The following is a 26,178-nucleotide window of genomic DNA, read 5'->3' as shown; positions in this document are numbered from 1 at the left end:
AAATATTGTGGCAAAACATTGAAGCTTACATTTAAAATTTTCAGAATGGAACTGTTTGTGCTTGGCTCTTGTTATGACGTCATCATCCTGTGACAAAAGCAAACACTAATGCTGCTAACACTGCTCATGCTGCTAATGCTGGCAACGCTGCATTTAAAATAAAATTTCAAAATGGCTGTTTCAATGTAGGGGCTGCAGCCCACGTAGTGCACATTTGTTGGATGCTTTCTTCACTTTTCATAAGTGCCTATACAGCTGACAAAACCCAAAAAATGTAGGCTGTATTTGAGAATCCTATGCAGCTGAAAATATCCCAGGAGTAATTGAAAACGCCATGGATGGTACCCGGGTTCCGGCCGTTTGAAATGCACCAGCTGCAACTGCAAATCTGATGTCTTGTAGGGAAACGTAAGCAGTGTTAGCAGTGATGAGGCCGAGTTATAGTTGAGATTGGGTACTCGAGCAGCACGCGTGCAACCTCCCCAGCGGTGTAGGTGTTCATACTTGATGCCATGTTGTTGTAGTATTCTCCAAAACTGGGGCGGTTCTAGGGGTGGGGCCCTATCCTGTCACTTATCTGTCCTTTGCCCGAGTGATGATGCTGGGTGCAGTCCTATGTCTAAACACTAGGGGCGCTATTGAGCCAAATAGAAAAGTCCGGCATGAATCAAGGTGACAAAAGTCTTTTTCATTTCTTAAAACTTGAACAATCCTGCAGAAAAAGTCTTTCAACTTACAAATGATGGCTGGATTCTCTCACAGGTGTGTTTGAGAGTATTTTATCTATGGACAGTAAAATGCATGTAAAATTGGTAAGATGAATTTACTGTGCAAGCTGTTTTAAAATTACATTACAAGTGTTTAAACGTGTGGCTGGTAAAATACACATAACAAAACAGTGATTTGTGTGCAAGGATGCTGAACAAATACTTGGCCCCTCTATGAATATTGTGGCCCCTAACTCAGAAAAATCCTTGATCCGCCACTGCTCCACAAGAACACGTGACAGTACACTTTATAACTTGTGAAAATGTTGTAAGTGGGACAGCAAACAAAGTATTTGAAAGGTGCACGATTCATGCAGTCTTTGCGGACTTACAAATATTCTAAGGTGCACGACCACGCGACAAGATAGCATGGGCCAACGTGCAGAGGCCGGGGTGGCAGGCCAACTTTAGTGCTGTTATTTTCTCAGGATGTTGCTGTCATAGCAATGATGATGTCAACATTTAGCCACATAAGTTGCAAAACGTAACAATGAGCAAAAATAAATAAAACAATAAAATGTTAGTGGAAACTTTTTGACTGTGATTTTACACTCAGAAAGTGAGCTAAATAATGAAAATGTGTCATGTTTAAACATTTTATTTTAACAGTCAGCCTGCGCCCTATAACCCTGATGATAATTGTTTGTTTATAATCTATTATTACACGTGCTTCAGATTCAAATTAAAGCAGGCAGGAGAAATTGGGAGTGGTGACTAATTTAATCACAACCCAGAAGAATAACATCTGTAGTTTTTTTTTTTTTTTTTTTTTTTTTTCAGGAATAAATGCAAACAATGTTTGACCTGTCTGTGCGCCAAATGGTCCCCCACCCCCCCTTCTCTCTGTCAGCTGACTTCCTCTGTGTCACACTCCTCTGTCTGTGCACGCGTGTGCGCGCGCAGTTACGTACCTGCTGCTCTGTGTGAACAACAACATGCACCAGCAGAGGCAACATTTGCGCCGCTGACAGAAACATGGCGAGGCTGAGCGAGCAGGGGATTCGCCTGAGTTCCGTAAGTTTATTCGCCTCTTATAATCACTTTCTAAGCTTGTTGCAGCCTGGCAGAGGTGATGATGCTTGAATACCTAAATGCGCTAACTGATGCGTACTTTGCTCACTGTGCTGTTGATTTGTCTTGTTCCAGATGAGCCCTTCCTTCCTGAACAGCAACTCCACCAGTCACACCTGGCCGTTCAGCGCCGTGGCGGAGCTCCTAGGTGAGAGAAACCGCTCCGACTTGACGCGGTGGTCCCGAGCGCCTGCGGCCCGTCTCTGGTTCTGGGGGCAGAAAGCTTCTCTTGGTTTCGGTTCGTTTTGCTCTTCCGCTGTCAGGCTGTGAGGTTTTAACTAACTTGCAGTCAAAAAATTGACTTCCTCCTGCACCGAGTTCACCTCCGCCTGTCTGCAAACTGCGTGTGTCCCTGCGGTGTGCAATTACTTTACTTTACTTTTATTTTCTTTTTTTATTTATTTATTTTTATTAACACGGGGACTTTGTTGTGTAGTTAAACTTCATGTGTTCAATTTTTTTCATACGTTTGAGCACTTCCTCGTTACAGCAACATTCAGCTACAGTTCTGTTTGTTTGTTGCTGTTTATAAACCGACCCATTGTGTTTCTGCATGACATGAACGCGTGTGTGCTGTTGTATTATAACAGGTGTCATCCCTCCACTCTGTGCGCTCCTATTGGTTCAAACCTGACCGTGGGTTTTTAACAGGAACTGCAAAACAGGACTCTGGTTAAAGGATCCATCAGTCAGTTTCAAACCGCAGTGCCACATTCAGGTTAAAGGTTGTGTGTGAAGAGTTTACCCCCTCTTTGATTCCAAGTGTGAAATTAAATGTCACTGACACGTTTTCATTATTTAGCTCACTTTCTGAGTGTACAACCCTAATAAAATAAATTCACTAACATTTTATAGTTATTTAGGTCACTGTTTTTGCATTTTGCTACTAAATGTTATATTTAAAGGGGACCTATAATGCATAATTCACTTTTTATAGGTTTTTTTTACTCAACTTTGGGTATGTACTTCTTAAAAAACAGTCCTAGGACCCAAAAAAAATTGCACCCAGGGGCATATTTACTGTAAGTAAATGTATTTTAATGTGTATTAACGACAAGTTTTATACTTCCGTCATTTTGTGATGTCACAAGCCGTACGACAACCCACCGGAACCTGCGTTCAGCCCCTTACCCAGCAACCCCCCGGGTGAGACTCCACCCCCTCAGTATAAAACACCGTTACGGTTGTTGTTGTGCAATGCGCAGCTCATTTCACAACAAGCCTCCAATAGGACAATGGGTAGAGTGTTGGACCAGAGAGTGGGAGCCCAGGGTTCGAGACAAGCACGGACACAATTTAATTATTTATTTTCATTTGTTATGAACATGTTTTCTCATGTACCTCTATTGTTTAGCTTATTAAAGCCTTGTTAAAGCCTATTTGTTCAAGTTTCTGAGGTATTTTGACCGCTGCTGCTCCCTGCTCTGGTAACAGCGTGCAAAGTGAGCGCAGAGCAGAGGAGGGGAGGAAAAAAAAGAAGCTCTGACCACGACTCTGCCTCTGGGTCTCATATGGTTGTACAACAGAGCTTCTGCTATTATTAGCCATGCTAACGTAAACGCTGGCTTTGGAGGGCGGAGTTAATGTCAACAGATTTTTGGAGGGCGTTACCAACAGAGCTCATTAACATAAACAGCTCTTCTGAACGGAAGTCAGAGCAGGCAGAACTAGAAAATGGGAAATTTTATTATCTGAGAATTATTTTGTGCATTAAATTGAATGAACATGGTCTGGATAGCCCACAGACATACCAAAAAAATTTCTAGGACCCATAATTGGTCTCCTTTAAATGTTAAATAATCACATATATGCAGGCCTACAAATTAAATCCTATGTTTAAGTCCTAAATGTTACATTTATGTATTTTGGAATTAAAGAGCTTTGCTGTTGGTGCTCGGCGCTTGTTATGACATTATCATCCTGAGACAAAAGTCCCTTATCTAATGCTGCCTTACAAGACATCAAACTTGCAGTTGCAGCCAGTGTCCCAACTGCCAGACCACAGGTACTGTCTATATCGTTTTAAATGAATACATTTTGGAAAAAAAATTAAATGCTATCATCAGCAGCATAAGCAGTTTTAGCAGCATTAGCAGCGCTAGATGTTGTTATCCTGCAGGTAACGTTGTTAGAACACCGGCTACACGTTAGCAGGATTAGCTTTTGTCTCAGGATGATGATGTCTTAAGAGCTGAGCAGCAACAGCAAAGGCTGCGTTTCATTCCGAAATACAGTACATAAATGTACTCTTCAATGTTTAGCCACTACATTGTAGATTTAACATTTAAAGTTGGTATTTAACATTTACATGTATTATTTAAAATTCAAATTTAACATTTAGTATAAATTATACAAATGTGAAAACAGCAAGCGATATAATAAATAAGTTTTTAATCAGGATTTTACACTCAGGAAGTGAGCTAAATAAAGAATCTTTTCAACATTTTATTTTACACTTGGCGCTAGAGATGGGCGATACATATCGCAGGCGATATTATCGTTCATGTTGCTTTGAAGATATGCAATTTTACATTATTGAATATTCATACTGTCTCAAAAAGACATCAAATATGGTGATGAAGACAGAGGCATAAGTCCCCATTCGTGGAATATTTGCCACAGAAACCAATTAGCGGCAAGATTCAGTCACATGGTTAGGGTCGGTGGCAACTGAACTAAACAGCGGGCAGAATTCAGTCTTGGACTCAGGGCAGCCAAAACCACAGGTCTTAAAATTCTCCGTCACCACAACGGATTTTCATAACTTTGAACGTGGCCAGGATGGATTTCCGTCATCTGTGAAGGGGGAACTCTAGTTGTTTTCTGTTGTGGCCTTGTTAAAGCTGCCCAGTATAAAATATTCTGCTACATGGAGAATACTATAATAACGTAAGCACCAAGTATAAACACCTCCATCGCTGGCGAGGATGCACGCACTCCATGCACGAGCAGCTAACCAAAGCGCAAACCGAGCTCGAGCTGAGACCGCTCCCAACATGAGTGCGCCGCAGCCCGCGCATGATGTGAGTCCGATTTGTTCACTGATGAACATAAACATTTACCACCTCCTTGTCATCCTGGAGAACATGTTCTTTAGGAGACCATGTTTCAAATGTTTTTGTAGTTTATCATATCCATAGATGTCCTAGTATGCAAGCAGGGTTTGACAGCATGTTTTTTTAAGAAAGAAATATATCGTCAGACTATCGATATCAGCAAGTGAAAAAAAATTATTGAGATTTATATTTTTGTCCGTATTGCCCTTCTTGGCACCCCATATATTATTGAGGAGAAAATATAAAACAAAGGAAACTGCATCAAAAACATCACACAGGTGTAAAAGATCACTACAGTAGCTAACGTTAAACCTCTGATTATTTTTGTTCGACTGAAAAAGGTTGATGTTACTACACACACGTCTGCTGATGGTGCTGAGGCTGTGGAGTAAACACGACGCACTCATCAAGCAAACAGATACATGCAGCCTCAACACCATCATCATACACAAGGTCACATACATTTGTGTGGTAATGTCGACGTTACTGGGATGAGGAATCAGTTCCAAACTAAACAAAAAGTGTTATTCAAAAATGTAGAGGTTTAATATGTATCGTTGTACTCTGGTTATGCAGAAAGTTGTTTTATAAGCCTGAGAAACGATAAGCAATAGGCCCTCTTTTGGCTAGCCGTTAGCCTAGCCTGGACAAAAACTTTTCCAATTTTTCAAAGCTGACTAATTGCTGTTATAGCTGATAAGGTGATAATCATTTGACAGATCATCACTTAAAAAAATGACCTGATTATCCCTTTAATTCTGATGAACCAACAGCCAGCCGAAGCAGAGCTGAGAGTAAAGTGGGTTGTTGCTGTTTTAAAACACATCCAGTCTCAAAAATGTCCTATCAGTTTGTTCAAAACCTATTTTATAAACATTTACAACATTGGTTATTTACATACAGCATAATTTTTTTCTAATAGGTGATGTTGAAGTACCACCACTGCAGCCTGGAGCATGTCAGACAGGGATATTATATTTCTGACAAAATAAGCTAGTGTTGCAAAGATTACCAGCACAGTAAAGATTTATAAACACATATTTGCATAAACTGCAGTGAACATTTTCAGCATGAAGGTGTAAATAGTTCCTGTTCAGACTAGCTCATCGCTTTGGTCAAAACTTTATTTTATTTTTTTCAAACTGAGGTCATTTAAATTGCTATCTACAACAGATAAGACAATAACTGTTCCACACCTCTCCACAGGACAAAATATTTGAGCTACAATGATGGATGACAAACGTGCTTTTAATCAGATTAATTTATTCTCCCCGTACACACAAACACTGACAAGTTCAACATATCAGTATGAGGATGCTTTCAGGAGAAAATATTTTAAATTTTAATTAGGAAGGGAAAAGGGAGGCAAGTCTCACTTCTCTGATTTCTCTCTTCGTGTTGCTCCAGACAATGCAGCAGACCCAGGTGTGTCTGCCAAGCAGATCTGGATCGACGTAGTTAACGAAGCGGATCAGCTCTGTCTGACTTTCACTGATAACGGCAGCGGCATGACCCCCAACAAACTGCACAAGATGCTCAGGTGAGCCACAGGCGTGTTGAACAGGAAGTTTATACAAAACAAAAACACATCCACAACATGCCACATCTGAAACCTAATAACTGTAATTACGCAATCAAATCTAAATCTATAAGTGTCGGATATCTAGAAGTCACATAAGTTTTCACTCTTTATCTTTATTATTTTTTTTTTGTTTGTTTTTTTTAGTTTTGGTTTTACGGAAAAGGGCACGGGGAAGGCCAGCCACCAGGCCATCGGTTTGTATGGAAATGGCTTCAAGTCTGGCTCCATGCGCCTTGGCCGCGACGCTCTCATCTTCACCAAAAACGGCGGCTGTCAGACTGTGGGAATGCTGTCGCAGACCTACCTGCAAAACATCAAAGCTCAATCTGTCATTGTTCCCATAGTGCCCTTCAACCAGCAAACTAATATCCTTTTCAAACAGCTGAGAAGTACGAGGTGCCAAGTGTCAAATTAAAATGTCACCAACACATTTTTCATCATTTAGCTCACTTTCTGAGTGCAAAATTCTAGTTAAAACATTTCCACTAACTTTTTATTGTTATTTAGCTCACCGTTTTTACATTTTGATCAATTTTACTAAATGTTAAATCTAAATGTTAAATAATTTATGTCAGTAAAAGGGTGTTAACTAACAAGCGATAAAATGTCGACACCGCTAGCCATTGCTAACCGCTGCTAATGCTTCTAATGCTGCTGAAGATAAATTAAAATTCAAACCATGTTCATTGAAAACATTATGGTCCGGCAGTTTGAAGTGCAGCTTGGACACTGGCTGCAACTGCAAGTTTGATGTCTTGTAGGGAAGCATTAGCAGTGTTAGCAGTGTTAGCAATGTTAGCGGTTGCTATTGTCTCAGGAAGATATCATAACAAGAGCCGAGCATCAACAGCAAAAGCTGTATTCCATTCTGAAACACTTAAATGTCAACTTCAACATTTATCTTTTACATTTAGATTTATACATTTAGATTTTGAATTGATTATTTACATATATTTTTTAACATGTAAATGTTATTTAGTAAAAATTAGCTAAATGTAAGAACAGTGAGCAAAATAATAAAATCTTAGTGGAAAGTTTTTAACTAGAACTTTGCACTCAGAAAGTGAGCTAAATAATGAAAACATGTCAGTGTCATTTTTTACCTTTTATTTTTTTTTTTTACAGTTGGCACCCCGTAGAGAAGACAAATAAAAAATTAGTTACAGAACTATTAGACTCACTGCATGTATTTTTTTGTTTGTTTTTGTTTTGTTTTTTGTTTGTTTTTTTTACATGTTTCATGTTTGGCATTAGAAAATCACGAGGGCATTCAGCAAATAATTTAAATGTCACAATCTGGCTCACCTAAATGCGAATGAGCAGACTGAGGGTGAGGCGGTGCCAGACAGTGTGCACTTCAGGTGCGAACAGATTTTGTCTTCCTGCTTGTTTGGACCTTAATTCATCGTCACAGTCTCTGGTTGTGACCGAGGACTCAGGAGCCAGTCTGGCTGCCATCCTCCAGCACTCCATCCTCACCTCCCAGGAGCAGATTCTCACTCACTTTGACTCCATTCCTGCAAAAAAAGGCACCAAGATACTGATATGGAACATACGCAGGTCAGAAAGTTGATTTTGATGTGTTTTTTTTTTTGTTTTGTTTTTTTAGATGTTAAACTCAAACTTACTTTGGAGTTACAGTATTTCCGAAGAAAACAAGCATTCAAAAACAAGCCTTCCTCTCTGTTTTATGAACAGATATTTTTACATATGAAAGTTCTTTCTTTCCTGTACATTTTAAAAAAATGTGGTTGAGTCAAAATCTTTCACGTTTTTTTTTTCACTTCCTCTTTAGACTTGTGACAAAAAATAAAACGCTGTGATCACATTCGCTCTGTACAGCTCACAGCAGATTAGTCCAACTGGCCCAAAAAGCATCCATCTAAAATCTAATACATGTGATACCAGTGTGGTTCCATTTAACTATATTTGAGCTTTTCATACCGTTGGAAGAAGAGAAACACATTTGACTGCACCCTAACGTGTCCAAGTTTGAATCACTGACCTCACATGATCTGAGCCCTCAGAATATATCATTTAGATGACTCTTAGCTACTACCAAACCAAATTACAACTCAGTATCTGTAAAACAGAACAACTTATAACCACTTTTGTGCATTCTAAGTTTGATTAGCTTTAGCAGCATTCTTGAATTGCATTGACTCCAAAAGCTAATCAGTTGTAGATGTACGTCCAGTGATTGCTTTTTGAGACTTTTAGTAAAATCTATCTGGTAGTTCATGAGATATTTTGCTAACAGACATACACACATTGAAGCATTTCAATTGGCACCCCTCATTATGAAAGGCGAGCAATGTTAACTCGCTGTAACAACAGGTAACCTTTTTTTTCTTTGACTCGTAGAGCCAAAGACGGTAAGACAGAGATCGACTTTGATGCAGATACAACAGATTTTCGTTTGCCTGAGATTCAGACTGAAGAGCTGAGGCAAGGTCTGAGGAGCAGTGGATCACCAAGACCGGAGCAAAATGTCCCAGACATGTACTACAGTCTCAGGGTAAGTCATCTCAAAAGTCCTAAAGTTTTTCTTCATATCACTGATCCTGCTAGGAATAATTCAAGACAACATTTTTGGCCTATTTATTTTTAAAGTTACGTGTTTAACATTTAAATCGGATTCTATTTTGGACCTGACGAGGCAGTATGAGTCAGTGACTTCTGTTCAACCACTAGTTCCTCCTGCAGCGTTTTGTCTTCTCTTCCCATCCTACAAACGGTGAAGAGGACTTTTCTGTTTATTTTCTGCTAACTGTTCACCTCCCAATATTTTACAATCGTTTGTGCCTCAAGCAAAGTGGTCGGTGATCAAACAAGAACAGCGGCAGGGAAAAGTCAGTAAGCAGCTTCGCTTCTGCAAGAAGGTACAACTACTGCAGAAGTTACACGCAGCCATAGGAAGGTGCCTCAGCTGGGGAGTGACGCAAACATGTGAATTTAGGTGTGAGAATTTATTTGAATTTGCAATAATGCTCTGCCAGCTTATCAGTAAAAAAAAATTGTTGGTCTAAGTTTCCCATCAACAAAGGGAAACAATAATGTTGGGGCGTATGTTCACAGTTTTTAACCAAAGCCTCAACTTTTGTGTTTCTCTCTGGCCATTGAAGTTAATCAGCTTTAATCAGCTGTAGCTTCAACAGGCCAGAGGAACTCCTGATATATTCTGATGTTTTTATCTAATTTTAGATTTTCACAAAGAATTTCTTGTTACCAATTATTTTACATCTAGGTAACTGTGTGTTTGAACTTTAGTATCTGTATCTGTCAGTCTATGTTCCTTACCATAGTCTATGGTCACAATCTCTGGGTAGTGACCAAAGAACATGATCACAGCCAAAAAAGGTAGCTGGATTCTCCCTTAAGTTAATTTATCCAGGAGAGACTTCAGCATCAGTAGCTCAATATCCTGTTTTATAGACTCTCAGGAAGACCACAAGTTAAAAGGTTGCTTTAAGTTTTAAACTTATCAATTACATTTGTTAGTATTTGTTTTATAACTGTTTTTCCAATGAAGGCACTCAAATCAGGCATAAGATTATGTAGCTAAATTCTGGAAAGCCCCTTCGATCATGTGTTTTTAAACTTTGAATAACTCAGATATCTTCAGCAGCGAGGTCAGTACTTCCTGTAAAACAGACCCACAATAAAGTAACTGGAATAAACCTGGAAGACCACAGTGAAGAGAACAGAGTCAGCTGATGCACTGCTGCCGGTTCTTTCATCTGATCTAAAAAGGTTTCTGTTGATGGTGATGATTTTGAAAAGAAGCAGTTACTTCATCTTGGTTTTTGCCTTTTTAAAACTGAAAATTTATTACTAGGTGGAGTTGAACCACACCAATCAGCTTTTAGTTAGATAAAAAGGTTTTAGACAGGCAGGTTTTAACATGAGAAGATTCATGACATTGTGGGTTGCTCTACAATGTTTAGTTATTTCCTGCTTTGAAAAAGAAAAGCATATTAGCTGCAGAATATAGTAAAAACTCTAAGAAAATTGAGCAAACCAACAAGAAATAAAGAATTTTCTTAAAGGTTTCATAACAGTTTGGGCGATTAAAATGTCTCTCTGGTTAGCCTGCCAGATTAATAAGATCATATCTGAAACATTGTACAGAGATGTCACATAGTTAATGTTAGATATTTTATTTTTGCCAAATCTTAATAGGCCTGTCGCGATAGACAATAAATCAATTAATTGCACGATAACTTTTTTTGAGGTCGGTAAAAGAAAGACGGCGATAAGTTTCATTTTCCTGCTTGTTTGTTTACTCCGTCTCTCTCCCTCTCTGTGCTCCGCTGCACAGGGGCTCAGCTGACCCCTCCCCTCCTGTTTTCTTAGTGTGGGAGGAGTCAACTCTCGCTTTAGCGTGAGAGCTCGTTCCTAAAGAATCGCTTTAAAGCAGAACGCGGCTGCTGAAGTGTTGGGAGCACTAGAGCCTGGATTTCGCTGCGGAGGGAGGGAGGGAGAGAGAGACGGAGTGAGACAGAGAGACAGAGAGAGAGAAAGAGAGAGAGAGACAGAGAGAGAGAAGGAGGAGAAGGGGTGGGGGCTGAAACTCCCCCAGACCCGCGACAAACTCGTCAAGACTTTACCTGTAGCTCCCAAAAATAACAGGAAACTTAAACGCACCATCTGTGTTTCAACAAAACACCCAAAAAAAACTGTAGCTGTCCCAACAACTCATGAGGAAAACTCTGAACTGTCTGATTTCCTCCCCCGCAGCGCTCTGACTGTCCCCTCCTCACACACACACACACACACATAGACATGTTTGTTCTTCTATCTTCATGGGGACTTTGCATTGACTTTCATTCATTTACCAGTATTTTCTATTACCATTTGACCCTAAACCTAGCCTACACTTTACATGGGATGTGAACTGGGCTTATGTCCCCTTAAGAAACAGTGGGTCCTCACCAGGCTGTGTAGTTTGCTTCATCTCTAAAGACATGCTGCTCTTTAATGTTGTTTATTTACTGTCTTAGTTGTGTGTGGTGTTTAATTTATATTTTGTTATTCTTTGTTTTTTTTTTATTCTAGTGCATTTTTTGTTAGAGACTGAGAGTCCATTTGTTAAACATTCTTTTAAAAATTAAAGTTGATTGATTTATTACACTTACATATTACGCTTTTATAATTATTAGTTGTAAAATGGTCACCAGGCAATATTATCRCTTATCGCAATAAATTTTGAGACAATTAATCGCCCAGCAAAATTTGTTATCCTGACAGGCCTAAACCTTAATAATCAAACATTCAAACTTGTCAAACAAAAAAATCCTACAGATGTAGCAGATGTGTGAAATGAAACAAATGACGAGATTTTACACTCTGAAGCTCTAGTTTCAAGCACAAACCAAGAACACCTCTACTAGAAAAAAACCTTTGTGGTTTTGTAGTAATGCTGCCCAAGTTTCTCTTTAAAATGATGTCAGTGGTGTGTCTGTTTTCTGTGTTTTTACTGTCTGTAGATCGCGAGATTCTTGTGAATTTTAAGAGCTTTTATAATGTACTGTTGAGTTGATTAAAACGTTCAGGATCTGAAAATAAATACTCAGTTGATGTTTGTGTTAAAATACAAATTCTTAGTTTGCATTTTCTCTTTGTGTGCTTGTTCTTCTCAGGCCTACATCAGTATCTTGTACCTGAAACCAAGGACGCAGGTCATACTGAGAGGGAGGAAAGTTCTGGCCAAGCTGGTGTCGAAAAGTCTGACTCACATCGAGCATGATGTGTACAAACCCCAGTTCAGTGTATCCTTAAATATTCGTGTACAATCAGTAAGTAAAAACCTATTAGCTCTTGGTAAAACATCAAGAATTATTACGTACTGGTATTTATCAGGGCAATAAGTTTAATTACAGAATTTTTAGCTGCCACTAAAAGTTTGGGGGCTTATCCGGGATCTGGATTAAGGACCTCTGTTTGAACTTTGTGATTTCATTAGAAAAGTTGTCTTCACTCAGTCCCTTATAAACTAATTTTGGGTTTACAGTGAAGAGCAGCCTCAGTTATTCACACACCAGAGACGAAGTCAAATTGAGATCACAGATTTTTTCACAGAAGAGGCCTGGGCTGGAAGGCAAACTAACATACGTGTTTTTGGTCTGTGGGAGGAAAACATAGAGAAAACCCACACAAACATAAGGGGAACATGCAAACTCTACAGAGAAAGACCCCAGGTCTGAATCGGGGCTTGAACCCAGGACCTGAAGGATCTGCAGATACATCATTTTTTACTCGAGCTATAAATCCTCTGCTTAGACCTGCGTCTCACAGCAGGATAATTGTGTCAAATTCTGACCCGATTTTGCCCTTTCAACAGTCTTAAATACGCTCAGATTATCGTGATGGCTCTAAAGATAATCTTAGCAGATTTTCGTGCCGTGGGTGGCGAGTTAAGAGTGATCTAGTCGGCTCGGAAGGACGTCGGAAACGCTCTGACCTCAGATTGGGGATATTCAACGTTTGATTATTGTTTTTGGCCCGATATCACAGCATGCATGGTGTTCACCTGAAGTCTCGCATAATTTCACTTCTGACATCTGAATGTCCATAAATGACATATCTGTCCGTGTGTTGTGTTGTTTCTTGCCATGTGGCTGTACACCACAAACTGTAGGACCAAACCTGGTACATCCATGATTGTTTTATTCTCACGTGTGGTGTCTCTCAGTCTTTGAAAATCATCCGACTGTTTTAAAATCTTGCTGTGTGACCCAGCCTTTAGCAGTGCAGTCATTGTCTGTGTCCAAATTCAGGGGCTGCATCCTTCGAAGGGTGGGCCAAGAAGGATCTACCGGACCTGTCCATCAATCGAAGGAAAACAAGGACATATTTTGGGCTGCAATTGGAGGAACCTTCAAATTTGAACAGCCTTCAGCCCATCTCTGTCACGTAATCGACCTTTAAATTCAGCCTTCGAGGGATGCATCCCCTGACTCAACACCTTCATCAAACTAGACAATTAATTCATCATCATTGCCAGAGCTCCACTATGGAATATTTCTGTCCAATGTGTGCACACAGCAATAAAATGAATGAGCTTAAGCTATTGGTGATGGAAAGCTTCTGTTTTTAAATTAAAAATGGCTGGTGTTCTGATCTGAAGCACTGAAGCCCTTAAACCCTGCTCCTGTGTGTGGATCTGACAAACCTGTACTCCCTAGTTATAGTCCTCTGCAATTTTAGTGCTTAATGAAAAAAATGACTCTGTTATATTATCTTTAACTGGTGTTTGCCAGAAAGAGAAGATGAAGGTGACTTTTGGCTTTAACCCTAAAAGAAAAGAGCACTTTGGAATCATGATGTACCACAAGAACCGGCTCATTAAGGCCTACGAGAAAGTAGGCTGCCAGCTTAAGGTAACGTAATGAACGATTCTTCTATACTTATATGCTCAAAAACATAAACACCTGATTGATGGTTCAGCATATGTTATTCCTGATTCTCATCAAGGCCTCAGGGCAACGAGTGGGGATTGGTGTTGTCGGCATTATCGAGTGTGATTTTCTCAAACCTGCTCACAACAAGCAAGACTTTGAGTACACTAAAGAATACAGGTAACATACACAAACAAAACAACCAAGAAAAAATGTCTTCAGTGTGAATTTACTTGTGCTTTTGAGTTCATTAAATTAATTTAAACTGGTAAAAACATTTTTTCTGCTCACAAGACTCACCCTAGGTGCTTTGGGCCTAAAGCTCAACGATTACTGGAAAGAGGTGACGGAGAAGAGAGCAAGAGAGCGAGAGTTTCAGGCTCTAGAAAACGATGACAAAGAAACTGAGGAATGCGCCGACACGTGAGTTTATGTGTCACAGTTACACAACTAATCTATGTCTGTCTCTTACACACAAATATCGTATCTTGGCTCCATCACTGAAAATGCTTGTTAGACCTTGCGTTCTAAGATAGAGTCATTCTTCTCGGGCATAAAACCTTTAGCGCTGCTGCGATGATGCGTGTCACTTTTCATGCCTCATTTCTCGAGGCCGAAACCAGTTCTGCAAACAAAATTATTCAGTATCAAATACAGGAGCAGCTGAGATTTATTTACAACAGATGTGCACATTTTTGGAAGAGGGTTGAGATGGACAGGAAAACATCCTTGAGCTGGTGCTGTTTACCTCACCTTCAAACTTCCAGGAAGTGACAGAGATGGTAGAGAGGATAATGAGTGATTTGCGAGCAGGGAGATGGGGATTTGGAAAGAGGGCCTCGGGGGCTAATGGGAGCAGGTTTCAGTCAGAGAAATGGAACGAAGGGTCACAAATCTGGGGAGTTTTATGAGAACAACAGCAAGTATTTGGATCTCAGTAGTCCTCAGGTATTAGGGTTCTAAATTCCTGGAAGTAGTTTTAGGAGGCATGTGTTTGGAAAAGTCAGTTTTTGTGATTTGGTGTAAATTTTAGGACCTGAATCCTGCCGCAGTCCACCGGCAACTGTTTTCCAGAAGTAAAGCTTCAGCTGGGATAAAAGTGCACAAATAGCACAGGCATTTCCTTCCTCCTTAAGGCTGTCAGCAGATTCAGTTAATAGCCTGAGGAGCATTAAAGTGGGACAAACTTGTTTAGTGAAGATCTGAACTAATCCTGAACAGACTGGACTCAGTTTGCATGATCACTCGAGCAGGACAGATCAAGTTCAGCAACACAACACAGTGCTTCCTGGAGATTTTGGTGGTTAACTAACACTGCAAGATTAGTTTTTTCTTTATTCATTTCATTTAAAAACAAAACAAATTCTATATACAACAAAAAAATACAAATCACAAGTAAAATGTGTCGGTAGTTTAACGATCTTAACAACAACCTCTTAAATTTAAGTTAGTCAGACGTAACTAACAAAATTACAGAGTGCCATCTTATCGCCTCACCCTGTTTATGCCTGTGTTTTGAACATAACTGCATGATATTACCCAGTGTTTTGTCTCAAGTGGACCATAATCTGCATTTTGATCGAGTACAAACTGATAGATTGCAAAAAGGTTTGTGGTCAAAAGCTGCTTCAGCTCATAATATAGAAACATATCCTGTAACAAACGCAGCAAATCCTCAATCTATCAGTAAAGTATATTAAGGCTTTTGGTTTATAAATATACACCGTACAGACCAGAGCAAATAAAATAAAGCAAACAGAAACTCCTCTACATTTGATAGAATCCAGCCTGGTTTGGTTCCAGGACTAATCGAGGATAGTTTAATAATTCAGATTCAATTCTTGCAGCAACTGGCTACACAAAAGACTTTAGGGTTCCTATATTCAAATACTGTTCTTATTAAATGTCTGTTGTGCTGAAGAAATAGGGATTTTATTGTCTTATCTTAGCCTGGGTTTTAAATGTGTGCCTGAAGCCACTGAGAAACTGAAAGCAGTTGGCCCACACGATGCGCTTCACTTCTTAACACTCTCATGCAGAAGCTCGTCGTGTGCCGCTGCAGAAATCCTGCTTTAATAGATCCAAACATAAAACTCTGGTCAATGAGTAGTAATTCTGTTTACCTTCAGCTCTGTGGTTTGTGTTTACAGGGATCCGTTGTGGTTGCAGTGTGAGGAATGTCTGAAATGGCGAAGCGTCCCCGCGAACCATTACAAAGTCGCTCCCGAAAGCTGGAATTGCAACCAGAACCCCAATTCACGTTACAGGTGAGCATTTTTATTACTATTGTTTCATTTTTATATCAAAGCTGGCGGTTTGTTGTTTTTTGTTTTCACATCATCACATTCAGATGCATGGTGTAAGTGATGAGAATTATATGATTCAACATCGTTTTGTTATCTTTGTTAAATAGATTACTGGGTTTACACACTCCCTGCTTCCCTCTTGTGTCTGCAGTCCATAAAAGTGTCTAAAACAATAAACATGGGCTCATATCTTCCAGATATCTCTGTGAGTTAAAGGCTATAAGCGGTACCACGTGTCAGGTGTTAAACTGACTTGCTGGGTCTGGTTTTGTTCGCAGAAGCTGCTCAGCACCAGAGGAAACAGAGGAGAGTGAGGAGCTGTTAACACCCAGCTACCAGAAAAACCACAAGAAACTGTAAACTCCTATTTCTCCAAACCTCTTAAACTAACTTTTCACACAGCCTTTCTTCCTGTCTGCCGTTGGGTTTATTTTGGGTTAACATGGTGCGTTGTGGCTTCCATCAGTCTCATCCTTTTTAAAATGGTGTGTTTGTATCTGATAAAGTCTGTCTCTGTTTTGATGCTGCTTAGAAATTACGGTGATGAGACCTAACAGAATCGTGGTCTTTAACATGTTCAAACATCTTTTTACTTCTAGTAAAAATAAAAGGATTGTTCATTTAAAGTGGGGGTTTTATGGAAATGCTATGAACAGTTAATGTCTTACGCCTCAGGTTGAAAAAATAAAGTTTAATTCTGATTATAATAATGAACTAACAGCTAGTTTGAGCAGGGCCAACGTGGAATGCTATAGTATTGGCTATGGTTTAGACCAGGGGTTCTTAACCTTTTTGACCCTTTTATTGAACAAAGTGGCACGAGGCCCAGTCAGACATTACCAATGTATGGATCAAAATGATAATTATTCTAAAGCTTGGTTTAATTTTTATTGTATTTACAGTACATTATAACTAAATTAAATACACTTACATTTTAAAAGTAAAACTCTTGTCAAATAACCACAAGACGTAATTATGACAATTTTTTATATTGTAACCTGCCCATAACAATTATTTGAACAAATACAAATGTCAGTCAACAGACCACTCAGGCTTATCAACACAAAAATATATATTTTTTAACATAAACAATAACAAAAATAGACAATTCAATAAATAAAATTGTGAGCATAAAATAAATAAATTAAAAATGTTTAATGTTTCAAATACAAAAAATTAAAATAAATTTGATAAAGTACAAATGAAAATATGGCCTTTTAAAACTTTTGCATTGTAGAAACAGAAGCTGCAGTTCACATTAGTGACAAACAATAACAGTAACAATAGCTTTTTTTACAAGTTTAAAGTTTCTTTAAAATACATTAAAAATATTAAAAAATAAATTACAAAATAAAATTTGATAAAGTGCAAATTTAAATATAGCTGTATCTGCATTTAATGCAGATTCTGCAACTGTATTTGATAATGTTTTGAACTTTTAAAATACTGCATGACAGAACCAGAAACTGTACTTCATATTAGTGACAAACTTTGGCCTTTTTATTTATTTATTTATTTTTGGCCTCCAAACATTTTTGCTTCTACTTTTCGTATAGTTTTATAGTTTTATACTTTTCAATAAGTTTCCATTTTTGACAGGTATCGTTCTTGTTCTACATATTAAAAAGTTGTTAAACATCTGAGTGGCGCACTACCGCTACTAGTGGTGAGAAAGTGTATTGCACCTTGTTCAAAATCAATGCGGTCTCGCGGCCCTCTGCAGCCCAAAGTTAAAAACTGTTGTTCTTTTGAGGCCCTCAAGGTGGCGCTCACGGCCCATAGGTTAAGAATCTCTGGTTTAGAGTATTACAGGGGCGTGGCATAAAGGGGCAGGGTGTGGTCGGGGTATAGTCAGTGGCATCTTTGTTTCTCCTTCGCTGCCAAACTTCATTCAACTTTTGCATCTTTTTATTTTCTTTTTACTGTAGATTTTTTGGTGTTTGTCAGGTAACTCTGGGCTTCAGTCAGAAAGGAGGTCAGGGGGTTTATATTTTTTCAACTCGAGAAAGATGAGCCTGATGGTGGATTGAGCTGTTTTTTCCATGAGACTACCATGTTTCCTTTTGCCCGCCAATGCAAAATGTATTAAATGGTCACGTCCAGAAAAAAATTGACTTATACTGTTTATCATAACTCATAAATATACTCAAATAATGTTTTTTATCAACACAACTTTAAAAATGGTTTGAAGTCTCAACTTTAGACCCAAACTGAAACAGAGTCTCAGAGAAGGCGTAGCTTTAGAGCAGTTTAAATAGGTCATGTGAATAGACTTCAGAGGGTTAATATACCGGCATACATTTTAAATATCGTCACCATATTTCAATACCGAGATATAGAGTATCATCATACCGCCTAAGCCTAATGTCCAGTCTAAATTAACATAATGAGGGACCATACAAATGCATAGTTTTGTAGAGATATACAGTAATATTCTTGCTGTGGGCTACAGCTGGTTTTTGCTTGCCTTACAATTAACCACAGTCTTACGTAAATACCCTTCAATAGATAGCCATTAAATTGTCCACCCAGTCAAAATTACACTTTATTTTTCCAAACTAAAGCCATTTGAAGTTATCGACAGTAGAGAAGACTATAAATATTCACAACCTTTCCACTGAACCGTGCTTCAGAAGATCTGAACTATTCCTTTAAAAATCAAACAGCCTTTTTCAGACAGAGGATGAACCTGAGGCAACATAAAATCAAAGAAATAATTAAATGTTCTGCTGTTAATGTCCCTTTAAAACAAGAAAATTGGATTTAAACTTAAATTTTCCTCTGTTAGCGGTTAATAAATCACTTTGACTCACTTGCTTCACTGGTTTATTGATCACTAGATGCTATTATCCAGCTGCTTACTAAGTTTTTTGAGCTACAAATTAACAAATAAGCAGAATTTATTTTAGTTGATAATCACGATTCAATCATTTCGTCAGTTGTTTCTCTTTGTGAAGTTATTTTTGTTGTTGCAGGGAGCTGTCCAAAAGGAGAAAACAGGAAAAATCACTCAAGGTATGTTGTGTGACTACAGTTTTGATCAACTAAATTTGTAAAAAAAAAAAAAAAATCAACAAAATAAAAAAAGAATTCTTGTTGGTTTCGCAGGTGTCGCAGGTTGAGGAACATAAGGCCACGCGTCAAATCTTGCCGCGCATTTCATCAGATCCTCTACAGCCTTCGTCTTCGTCCACACAGACACCTGAACCTCGGACTTTAAAAAGTCAGAAAAACACACAGGAAGAGAGACTCACAGATGAGGACACGGACACACGCGTCCCGCCAGATTCTCACAAAGGCACACGCACAAATGACGACGATGCGCGTTCGGCCACGCGCTCGGACGAGAGAACGTCTGAAAAGGACACAGCCGGTGAAGAGAAGAATGAATCAGGGCGAGAAAAAACACACGTGGAACTCGACCAGAGGATTGATAACAAAAAGAGAGACGCGCCGATGGAGCTGGAGGAGGAGCAACACACAGACATGTTCAGGTGGGGAATGTTGTCATACGTATGGTGTAATATAACAAATAAGATACATGATTTAGTCCAAGCTGTACACTTTGAAATAAAAAGAGTGTAACCTTTGTCAGCGTGATACTAAAAAGCTTTTAAAATATCTGTAACTGACCTTTCTTTGTGTAGCCGCAAAAGGAAACCTGAATCTTTCTTCACCTATGAGACAAAAAAGCACTGGAGGGGGTCCCAGCCCGACTCAGAAAAGAGCACAGAGGATTTGCATCCTGGGACACAAACAAACACGTTCAAGAAGAGCAACAGTCAGGTGGAGAAATCCAACGCTTTGCAACAGACCTCGACCAGCCACACCTGGACCCACTCGCCCCTCGCCACCCAGACTGTGGTGGTGTCCCCGCTGAGCAGAACGGAGGGGCCGCAGGGCAGGACGCTGCCTCCTGAGGGGGGTGACCGGGAGGCCAAGGTGCAGAAGCTGGCTTCGCTGGAGAGGGAGGTTCAGAGGCTGCGGAGCCTGCTGGGCTTGGAGGTCCCGAGGACGACTCAGGGGACGATGACGGCGGCTGATGAGTTCACTGACACGCCTAAAGAAGGGCTGGAGGGAAAGACTGCGACCACAACGAGCAGGGAGGTCGGCTGCCAGACGGCCATGGCTGAGGTCAGTGCAGCTTAATATAATCTGAATAAATTATAAGAACGAGAAGTGATTCAGTCACAGTTTGATCCTGTGCTTTACTTGAAATTTGTCAATTTAGACATGACGTAAAATACCAGTATTACTAATAATACTAGGACTAAAGAAAACATGTTTTTTCTGTATTTTAAATGGTTAAAATTTGTGGGGTTTTCAGTTTAATATGTATTTACAATGTTGAGGTGCAAAAAACAGCATTAAATGGAAAACGGATCAAACTCATTAAGCTTCAGTAATTTCATTGAGATCATTTGGGTTCCACTAAATCCTGCTTTAAAGGCTTGATTTTAATAAAGTTGCAAGGATTAGTTTCCAAGCAGAAGTCTTGTGACCCAACAGTCTTTGTTTCGGTTAATCTCAACTGGATTTTAACCATTCATCTAAAAGCAAACTTCTTTTTTATTATTATTATTCTGTCCAGCAGTGCTCCACTTCAGCAACAGAACCAGACGCAGAGCAGGAAAACAAATCCAGGAAAGAAAAGACTGAAAGCCAAAGCAAAATGAAAATAAGTGAGAGTGACTCTTGTGATGACGGCAGGTGAGTGTTACACACACAAACACACACAACTAAATCATCTCCTTGACTGAATTTTTATTCATCACATCGATGTAGTTCTACTATTTAATAGTAAGGCGATGACTTGTAAAATACTTCCTGTTTTTTGTTTTTGTCTTATATTGATACTATTTAGACTTTCTAATTATTATTATTAATTATTTGAAGGTCTATCCGGGATGTTGTCGTGTAAATTAGCCTAGGTAGTGGTGCAACCTTTCCAATCAGAAGAAACATTTCTGCCCCTTGGTTCGCTAAAATAAAATGTGTCCAAACCGCAGCTGTCATTATCAACTGGTGGCCTGTGGGCCACTTCAAGTTTGTTGAAGGGGGCTTTTTCAGCCTGTGGGGCTGCCATTATAAAACTAAATAAATACAGTGAAACATTTGTAGGAGGGTGGGCTTAAGGTGGCATTAAGCTTCTCCCACATCTCTCATACACAAAGTTATGAGGAAAGTTTTACCAAGGTATTTCTCATTACTTTAAATATCTTGACTGTGCATTTATTCACACAAATTGAACAAATCATAAGTACACTTAATTGTGGGTATTCCTATAAAAGGTGTCAAAGTTAAATGAGATGAAAATCCGCGTCCGAATTTCAATTCACATCAACTCAGATTACTTATATAGAATAGTAAAACGTCAGTTCTGATGTTAACAACCAAACAATTTTACTGGCACTTTTAGCTTAAGTTTTGGCAAATTAAGAACAAGGAAAGGAGGAAAGTAATGTTAGTAGGGTACTACTAATTTTACTTTATCAAAAGTGTGGTCAACCGGATCAGCACGTCTTTTCTGCGCTCAGGAATCCAAATGACACGTCGCCCCCAACACGTCATCTTTACCTGGTGATGTCTTCTTGAGTCACCCCTGGGTAGGAACTGTCTCACCTCCGATCAGTCAGGGAACTTTTTTATCGGCTCGCTTACTGTTCCTTGGAGAGTAGGTGTTTTCCAGGTAACTTTTCGTCTGTTTCAGTCCAAGCCAGAAAGATTCAAGCTGCACATCCGGTTCCTTCTTTCAAAATAAAATCTCCCCTCGGGAGGTAAAAACACACTTAGAGACTTGAAGCCTCGGGGTGGGACTGGCTGGCGTGTCGAGTCCCGGCTGTTAGGTCCCCCCTAGTTAGCTCATGGGCTGAGACCCAACAGGCCAAACTGAGTCTCTCCCGAGAGAGAAAACTCAGCTTTCCTTCCTAGTTGGAGTCAGGAAGAAGAGTGTGTCTCTCAAAGACGTCCGTGGTTAGTAATAGAAATGGATGATCTTTGGTTCCGCCCTCAGGCGTAGAGATGAGTCAGAGAAAGAAAGAAAGATAAAGATTTGCCAGCCAGGCGCCAGTCAAGGTTAAATTCTGTGGTTGTTCAACAACATGATATGATAACCTCTTTAGCTTTCTTCTGATAGACTCTAAGAGAAATCACTGCAAAACATTTATGATGATTAATTAACATTTCTGTTTCATAATCATTGTGAACTGTTCTGTTAGTCCAGATAAATGAAAGATTTCTCAAGAAAAATCCACAATTATATTACTGTGTTCACAGTAAAATAAAAACAGTGATTTACATAAAAACACAATGAAAACATTGTAATGATTTTCTGATTTTTTTTTATGCCATTATTAATCTTTTAGGCACGATAAAAGAAAAGAAGTGGTTCCACTTTTCTTGTGACAGTCATTATCATGATTTAACAAATGCATAAACATTCTTAGTTAAACAACAAATGAATCACGAACAGAAGAGATTGTTCTGTCCATTATCTGATTTAGAGAACTGAGAAATTCTCTTCTAGGTTAGAATGACCTGTCATGGCCTAAAAAGAGTTCAGTTTGTGACAGAGTTCCTGTCCTCTTGTCAGGCCTGTCCGAAGCCTGCTTCGAGGCAGTAAATCTTGTTTCTTTACACGAGGTGACCCCTACACATTCAAATTTCTTTTTATCTTTACACATTACGACAAAAATAACCATATTTATGTAAACAAAATGTTTAAATACTTTTTACCAAATTTAATAAAAATTAAAACACTGAACTATGCAGAGGAATGTTTTTATTTTCCCTAGTACTTATCGTTATCGAATCAACTCACTATATTTTTTCTCAGCAACTTATTTTAAAGATATACTGTTTTTAAAATCCTAATGGATTTGAAAGAAGAATCAGTCTGTAAGGCTGGAAGTTGGATTATTAAAGCGAGCAACATGTTTTACTCTTTGTATTAGTGTCAATCACATATTCAGAAACAACTTGACAGGAAAACTGCCAAAGCTAGCCTTCTCTATTTAAATAAACAAAAAATTCAGTCTCATGTTGGGCATTGCAGAGGGACCAAAGGACCGCATGTGGGCCAAGAGCCACAGGTTGCAGGTCACTGGCCTAAACTATAAATGTTATAGCACACACTAGTGTTAATACCAAACACTGAATAAATCTGTGTGTCTTTTTAAGCATCAGGGTTGGTAATGTTTTGATTGTTTTAATTATGACAGTTAATTGCCACCATAGAAAACAAATCTTCTAGGGATGAGTCACTTTGACCAACATACGTGTTAAACCTGTCTGTTCCTGACAACATGCATTAGTCATATGCTTCATTTGTTACGTATGATGACACACAAGACTTTTACATAGTTTTATTGACTAAACTGTGTTTCTCCAAACTGACAGCCTTTATTATGTAGATCAGAACAGCTGTACTATTTAAATGTTCACAATATAACATTCACTTAAATCACTATTTTTAAAAAAATGGTTTCCTTTTTTTTTTAGATCAGTGGTCGGCAATCTGTGGCTCTGGTCCCTCCTCGAAGTTTTGACCAACATGAGCTAAAATGTTTTGTTTTTTTAGGCAGAGAAGGCTAGCTTTAGCAGTTTACCTGTCTATTTGTTTCCAAATATGTGATTGATATTAATACAGAAAATGAAACATGTTGATTAGATCATCTAGTACATGACAGGTGGGGGGCGGGGGGCAATGCTGGTCCTCGAGGACCGCCATCATGCATGTGTTATTTGGTCCTCTGCTCCAACACTACTGATTTGAATGAATTGGAAGAGTTATTTCAGTCACTGAATCAGTTTGTTGGTTCGTTGGAAACAAGTAAAACATGCAGGACAGTGGCCCTCGAGGAGCCAGGATTGCCCACCCCTGAGATTCTAGTTTTTTATTGATCACTGTAATAATCCAACGTCCAGCCTTACAGACTGATCTTTCTCCCAAATCCATGAGGATTTTAAAAAATATATATTTAAGATAAGTTGCTAAGAAGAAATACATTGAGTTGATTTGATCACAATAAAGTGTTAGAAAAAAAACATATGCCTCTGCATAGTTTAAATGTAGTTGGTATTAAATACTTTTTCTTGTTTACAAGAATAGTCTCATATTTGTCCTAATGTGTAAAAATAAGACAATTTTAATATGCACTGTATAATTTTTTATTTTATAATTTCAACCCCACTGAAGTGGCACACGGGCCACCAGTTGATAATGACAGTTGTTGTACATTGTATTAGTGGATTAGGAGACAGAAATGACTCTTTTTGTTGTAAAGGTTGCAGAGCTGTGTTTTAGATGTAAAATAATCTGTTCTCTAAGTATCATTCAGCTTGACTGCTTCATGAGAACTTCTTGATTTTTCCCCTCTCTGCAGCACTGCTCCTTCCAAACCTGCTTCAAAGATTTTGAGCTATCATTTTTGTAATACTGGTTTTCATCTCCTCAGATCACCACAGCAGAATCTACAGGACATCCGTAACAATGTGGTGGTACTTTTGACTGCCCTGCTGCCCCAGCTGGACCTGGCTGGCATCAGTATGGAGACGGCCGATGTGGACAACATCCTGCAGCAGATCATAGAGGTCAACGCACTGAAGCTATGAGCGTCTGGGCTCAGCAACACTGAAAACACAGTCAAACGTACTCAATGACCGGGTTTTACCATCATACGATACGCCTTTCTTCATGGGTGCCAAAAGTGTATTTCAGACTTTGTCTAATTTTAGATTTAAGAGACAATATTTTATCACTGCAGAGTCAGAGATTACCCAGATAAGGTTCTTTGGGTTGTCCCGGACACAGAGGTCCCACTTGAGATGTGAAGTGAATTAAAAAAAAAAACATCTGGACAAAAAATGTCATTGATTGCATTAAGCTATGCCACAACAAAATATTAGTGTGGGCCTTTATTTTATTGTTTATTAGGCTATGTATATAGACTGTAGCTTAGGTCAGATTGCCTTACTGTTAAGTTTGCTAATAGATAATACAATGTACCTCAGACGCCATTCTAAGACAATTTTACTTTTGAAGTAAGTCAGAAAACAACGCAAGAACGTTCTCTCTTTTACAAAACTGCAAGAAACAAGAAGTTTCATTTCTACTTAAAAAATGAGTAAATAAGTTTGAGCTCATCTAAATTATTTTTGCTTTCATGTAGATAGTCAGCAGTTTGTTGCAACATCATTTTAAACATGTTGTAGAGTTTGGTGCTCCTTGGGACAATTTGTTGAGAGCCCTTGAGTGCAAAGCTTTGTTTTTTTTTTATCTAAATTTGTTTCCTATTTTGCAATACTTTTTTGTACCGGTTTTATCTGTTTTGCATTAAACAATTATTAAAAAAACATCTATAAATGTGTGTTCTATTCACATGAAAAGACGTCATTCATTTACAGTTTGTCATCAATAAATATGACTTGTGTTTGCAACAGAATATGGAAATAGTTTATTTTCTGGCTTAACTTGTTCTTAACCTAATTCTGAACCAAAATGTAATTTTAAACTGTTGTAGTACTTCTCTTTGACCACAAGATGTCAGTGAAGATCAGTAATAAAAATGACAGATTCCAATGAAGTCCTTATTTTATTACCTCTTTTTAATCCAAGGTATTTGGTAAATTATCAAAGTATCCAAACTGTTCAGATTTTATATAAATTGTGTTGTATCTAAATTTATTTTATTTTATTTTTATTTTTGTTTTGTTTATAACAGGGTTTTTACCTGCAGTATTAATGCCAAACGATAAGCCAAATAAATCCATGAAACCTTTGCACCATACTTTTCTCACATTTCTCTGATAAAACAACTATTTTACTTTTTAAGGTGGGTGTAAGTTTATTCGTTTGACAAATATTTACAAAAAAATGTGCTTTCTGAAAAAAGTTGTGTGCACAAAATTTATCAGAAATACAAGTGGACCATTCATAAAGCAGATGCTAAACAAAAGATTAAGCAAAAAGCAGAATATCTAACTACATTTATATAT

At 38.6% G+C, this 26,178-nt stretch overlaps 1 protein-coding gene and 1 long non-coding RNA gene across 4 annotated transcripts in view; one reads left to right on the top strand and one right to left on the bottom strand.

The window, feature by feature from the left end:
- Nucleotides 1-1,965, bottom strand: part of LOC106516184 (uncharacterized) — an 11,976-nt gene extending 10,011 nt beyond the window's left edge. Inside the window, exon 1 of the long non-coding RNA XR_001310071.1 lies at nt 1,879-1,965. This is a non-coding gene — a long non-coding RNA (uncharacterized LOC106516184). The remainder of the gene's footprint in view (nt 1-1,878) is intronic.
- zgc:152774 (MORC family CW-type zinc finger protein 3) lies at nt 1,672-25,762 on the top strand. Of its 3 annotated transcripts, none has more exons than XM_014006359.1 (17): nt 1,672-1,781; nt 1,914-2,076; nt 6,302-6,434; nt 6,621-6,841; nt 7,889-8,036; nt 8,841-8,994; nt 12,119-12,247; nt 13,739-13,858; nt 13,953-14,056; nt 14,171-14,299; nt 16,027-16,143; nt 16,461-16,538; nt 19,158-19,197; nt 19,291-19,676; nt 19,830-20,316; nt 20,774-20,892; nt 24,639-25,762. In XM_014006359.1, exons 1-17 carry the CDS (start codon nt 1,743-1,745, stop codon nt 24,793-24,795), a joined length of 2,724 nt encoding a protein of 907 aa, XP_013861813.1. In that variant the 5' UTR covers nt 1,672-1,742; the 3' UTR covers nt 24,796-25,762. The 3 variants fall into 3 exon arrangements, with proteins under 3 accessions (XP_013861813.1, XP_013861831.1, XP_013861822.1); XM_014006377.1 differs by having other exon boundaries at nt 1,673-1,781; nt 1,914-1,986; XM_014006368.1 differs by having other exon boundaries at nt 1,673-1,781; nt 20,777-20,892.
- The last annotated feature ends 416 nt before the right edge of the window (nt 25,763-26,178 follow it).

This window comes from Austrofundulus limnaeus, unplaced genomic scaffold (assembly GCF_001266775.1).
Source record: "Austrofundulus limnaeus strain Quisiro unplaced genomic scaffold, Austrofundulus_limnaeus-1.0 Scaffold1, whole genome shotgun sequence".
Lineage (NCBI taxonomy): Eukaryota > Metazoa > Chordata > Actinopteri > Cyprinodontiformes > Rivulidae > Austrofundulus > Austrofundulus limnaeus.
The sequence above is the reverse complement of the archived record's forward strand: the minus strand, read 5'-3'. Positions and strand labels throughout refer to the sequence as shown.

What these genes read in the sequence shown, in the direction of transcription:
- zgc:152774 (XM_014006359.1), top strand. Translation starts at nt 1,743, where the DNA reads ATGGCGAGGCTGAGCGAGCAGGGGATTCGCCTGAGTTCC. An exon ending in AACAGGAAAAATCACTCAAG is followed by an intron (nt 19,198 to 19,290) that starts GTATGTTGTGTG and finishes TTGGTTTCGCAG; the next exon opens with GTGTCGCAGGTTGAGGAACA. An exon ending in GACTCTTGTGATGACGGCAG is followed by an intron (nt 20,893 to 24,638) that starts GTGAGTGTTACA and finishes TCATCTCCTCAG; the next exon opens with ATCACCACAGCAGAATCTAC.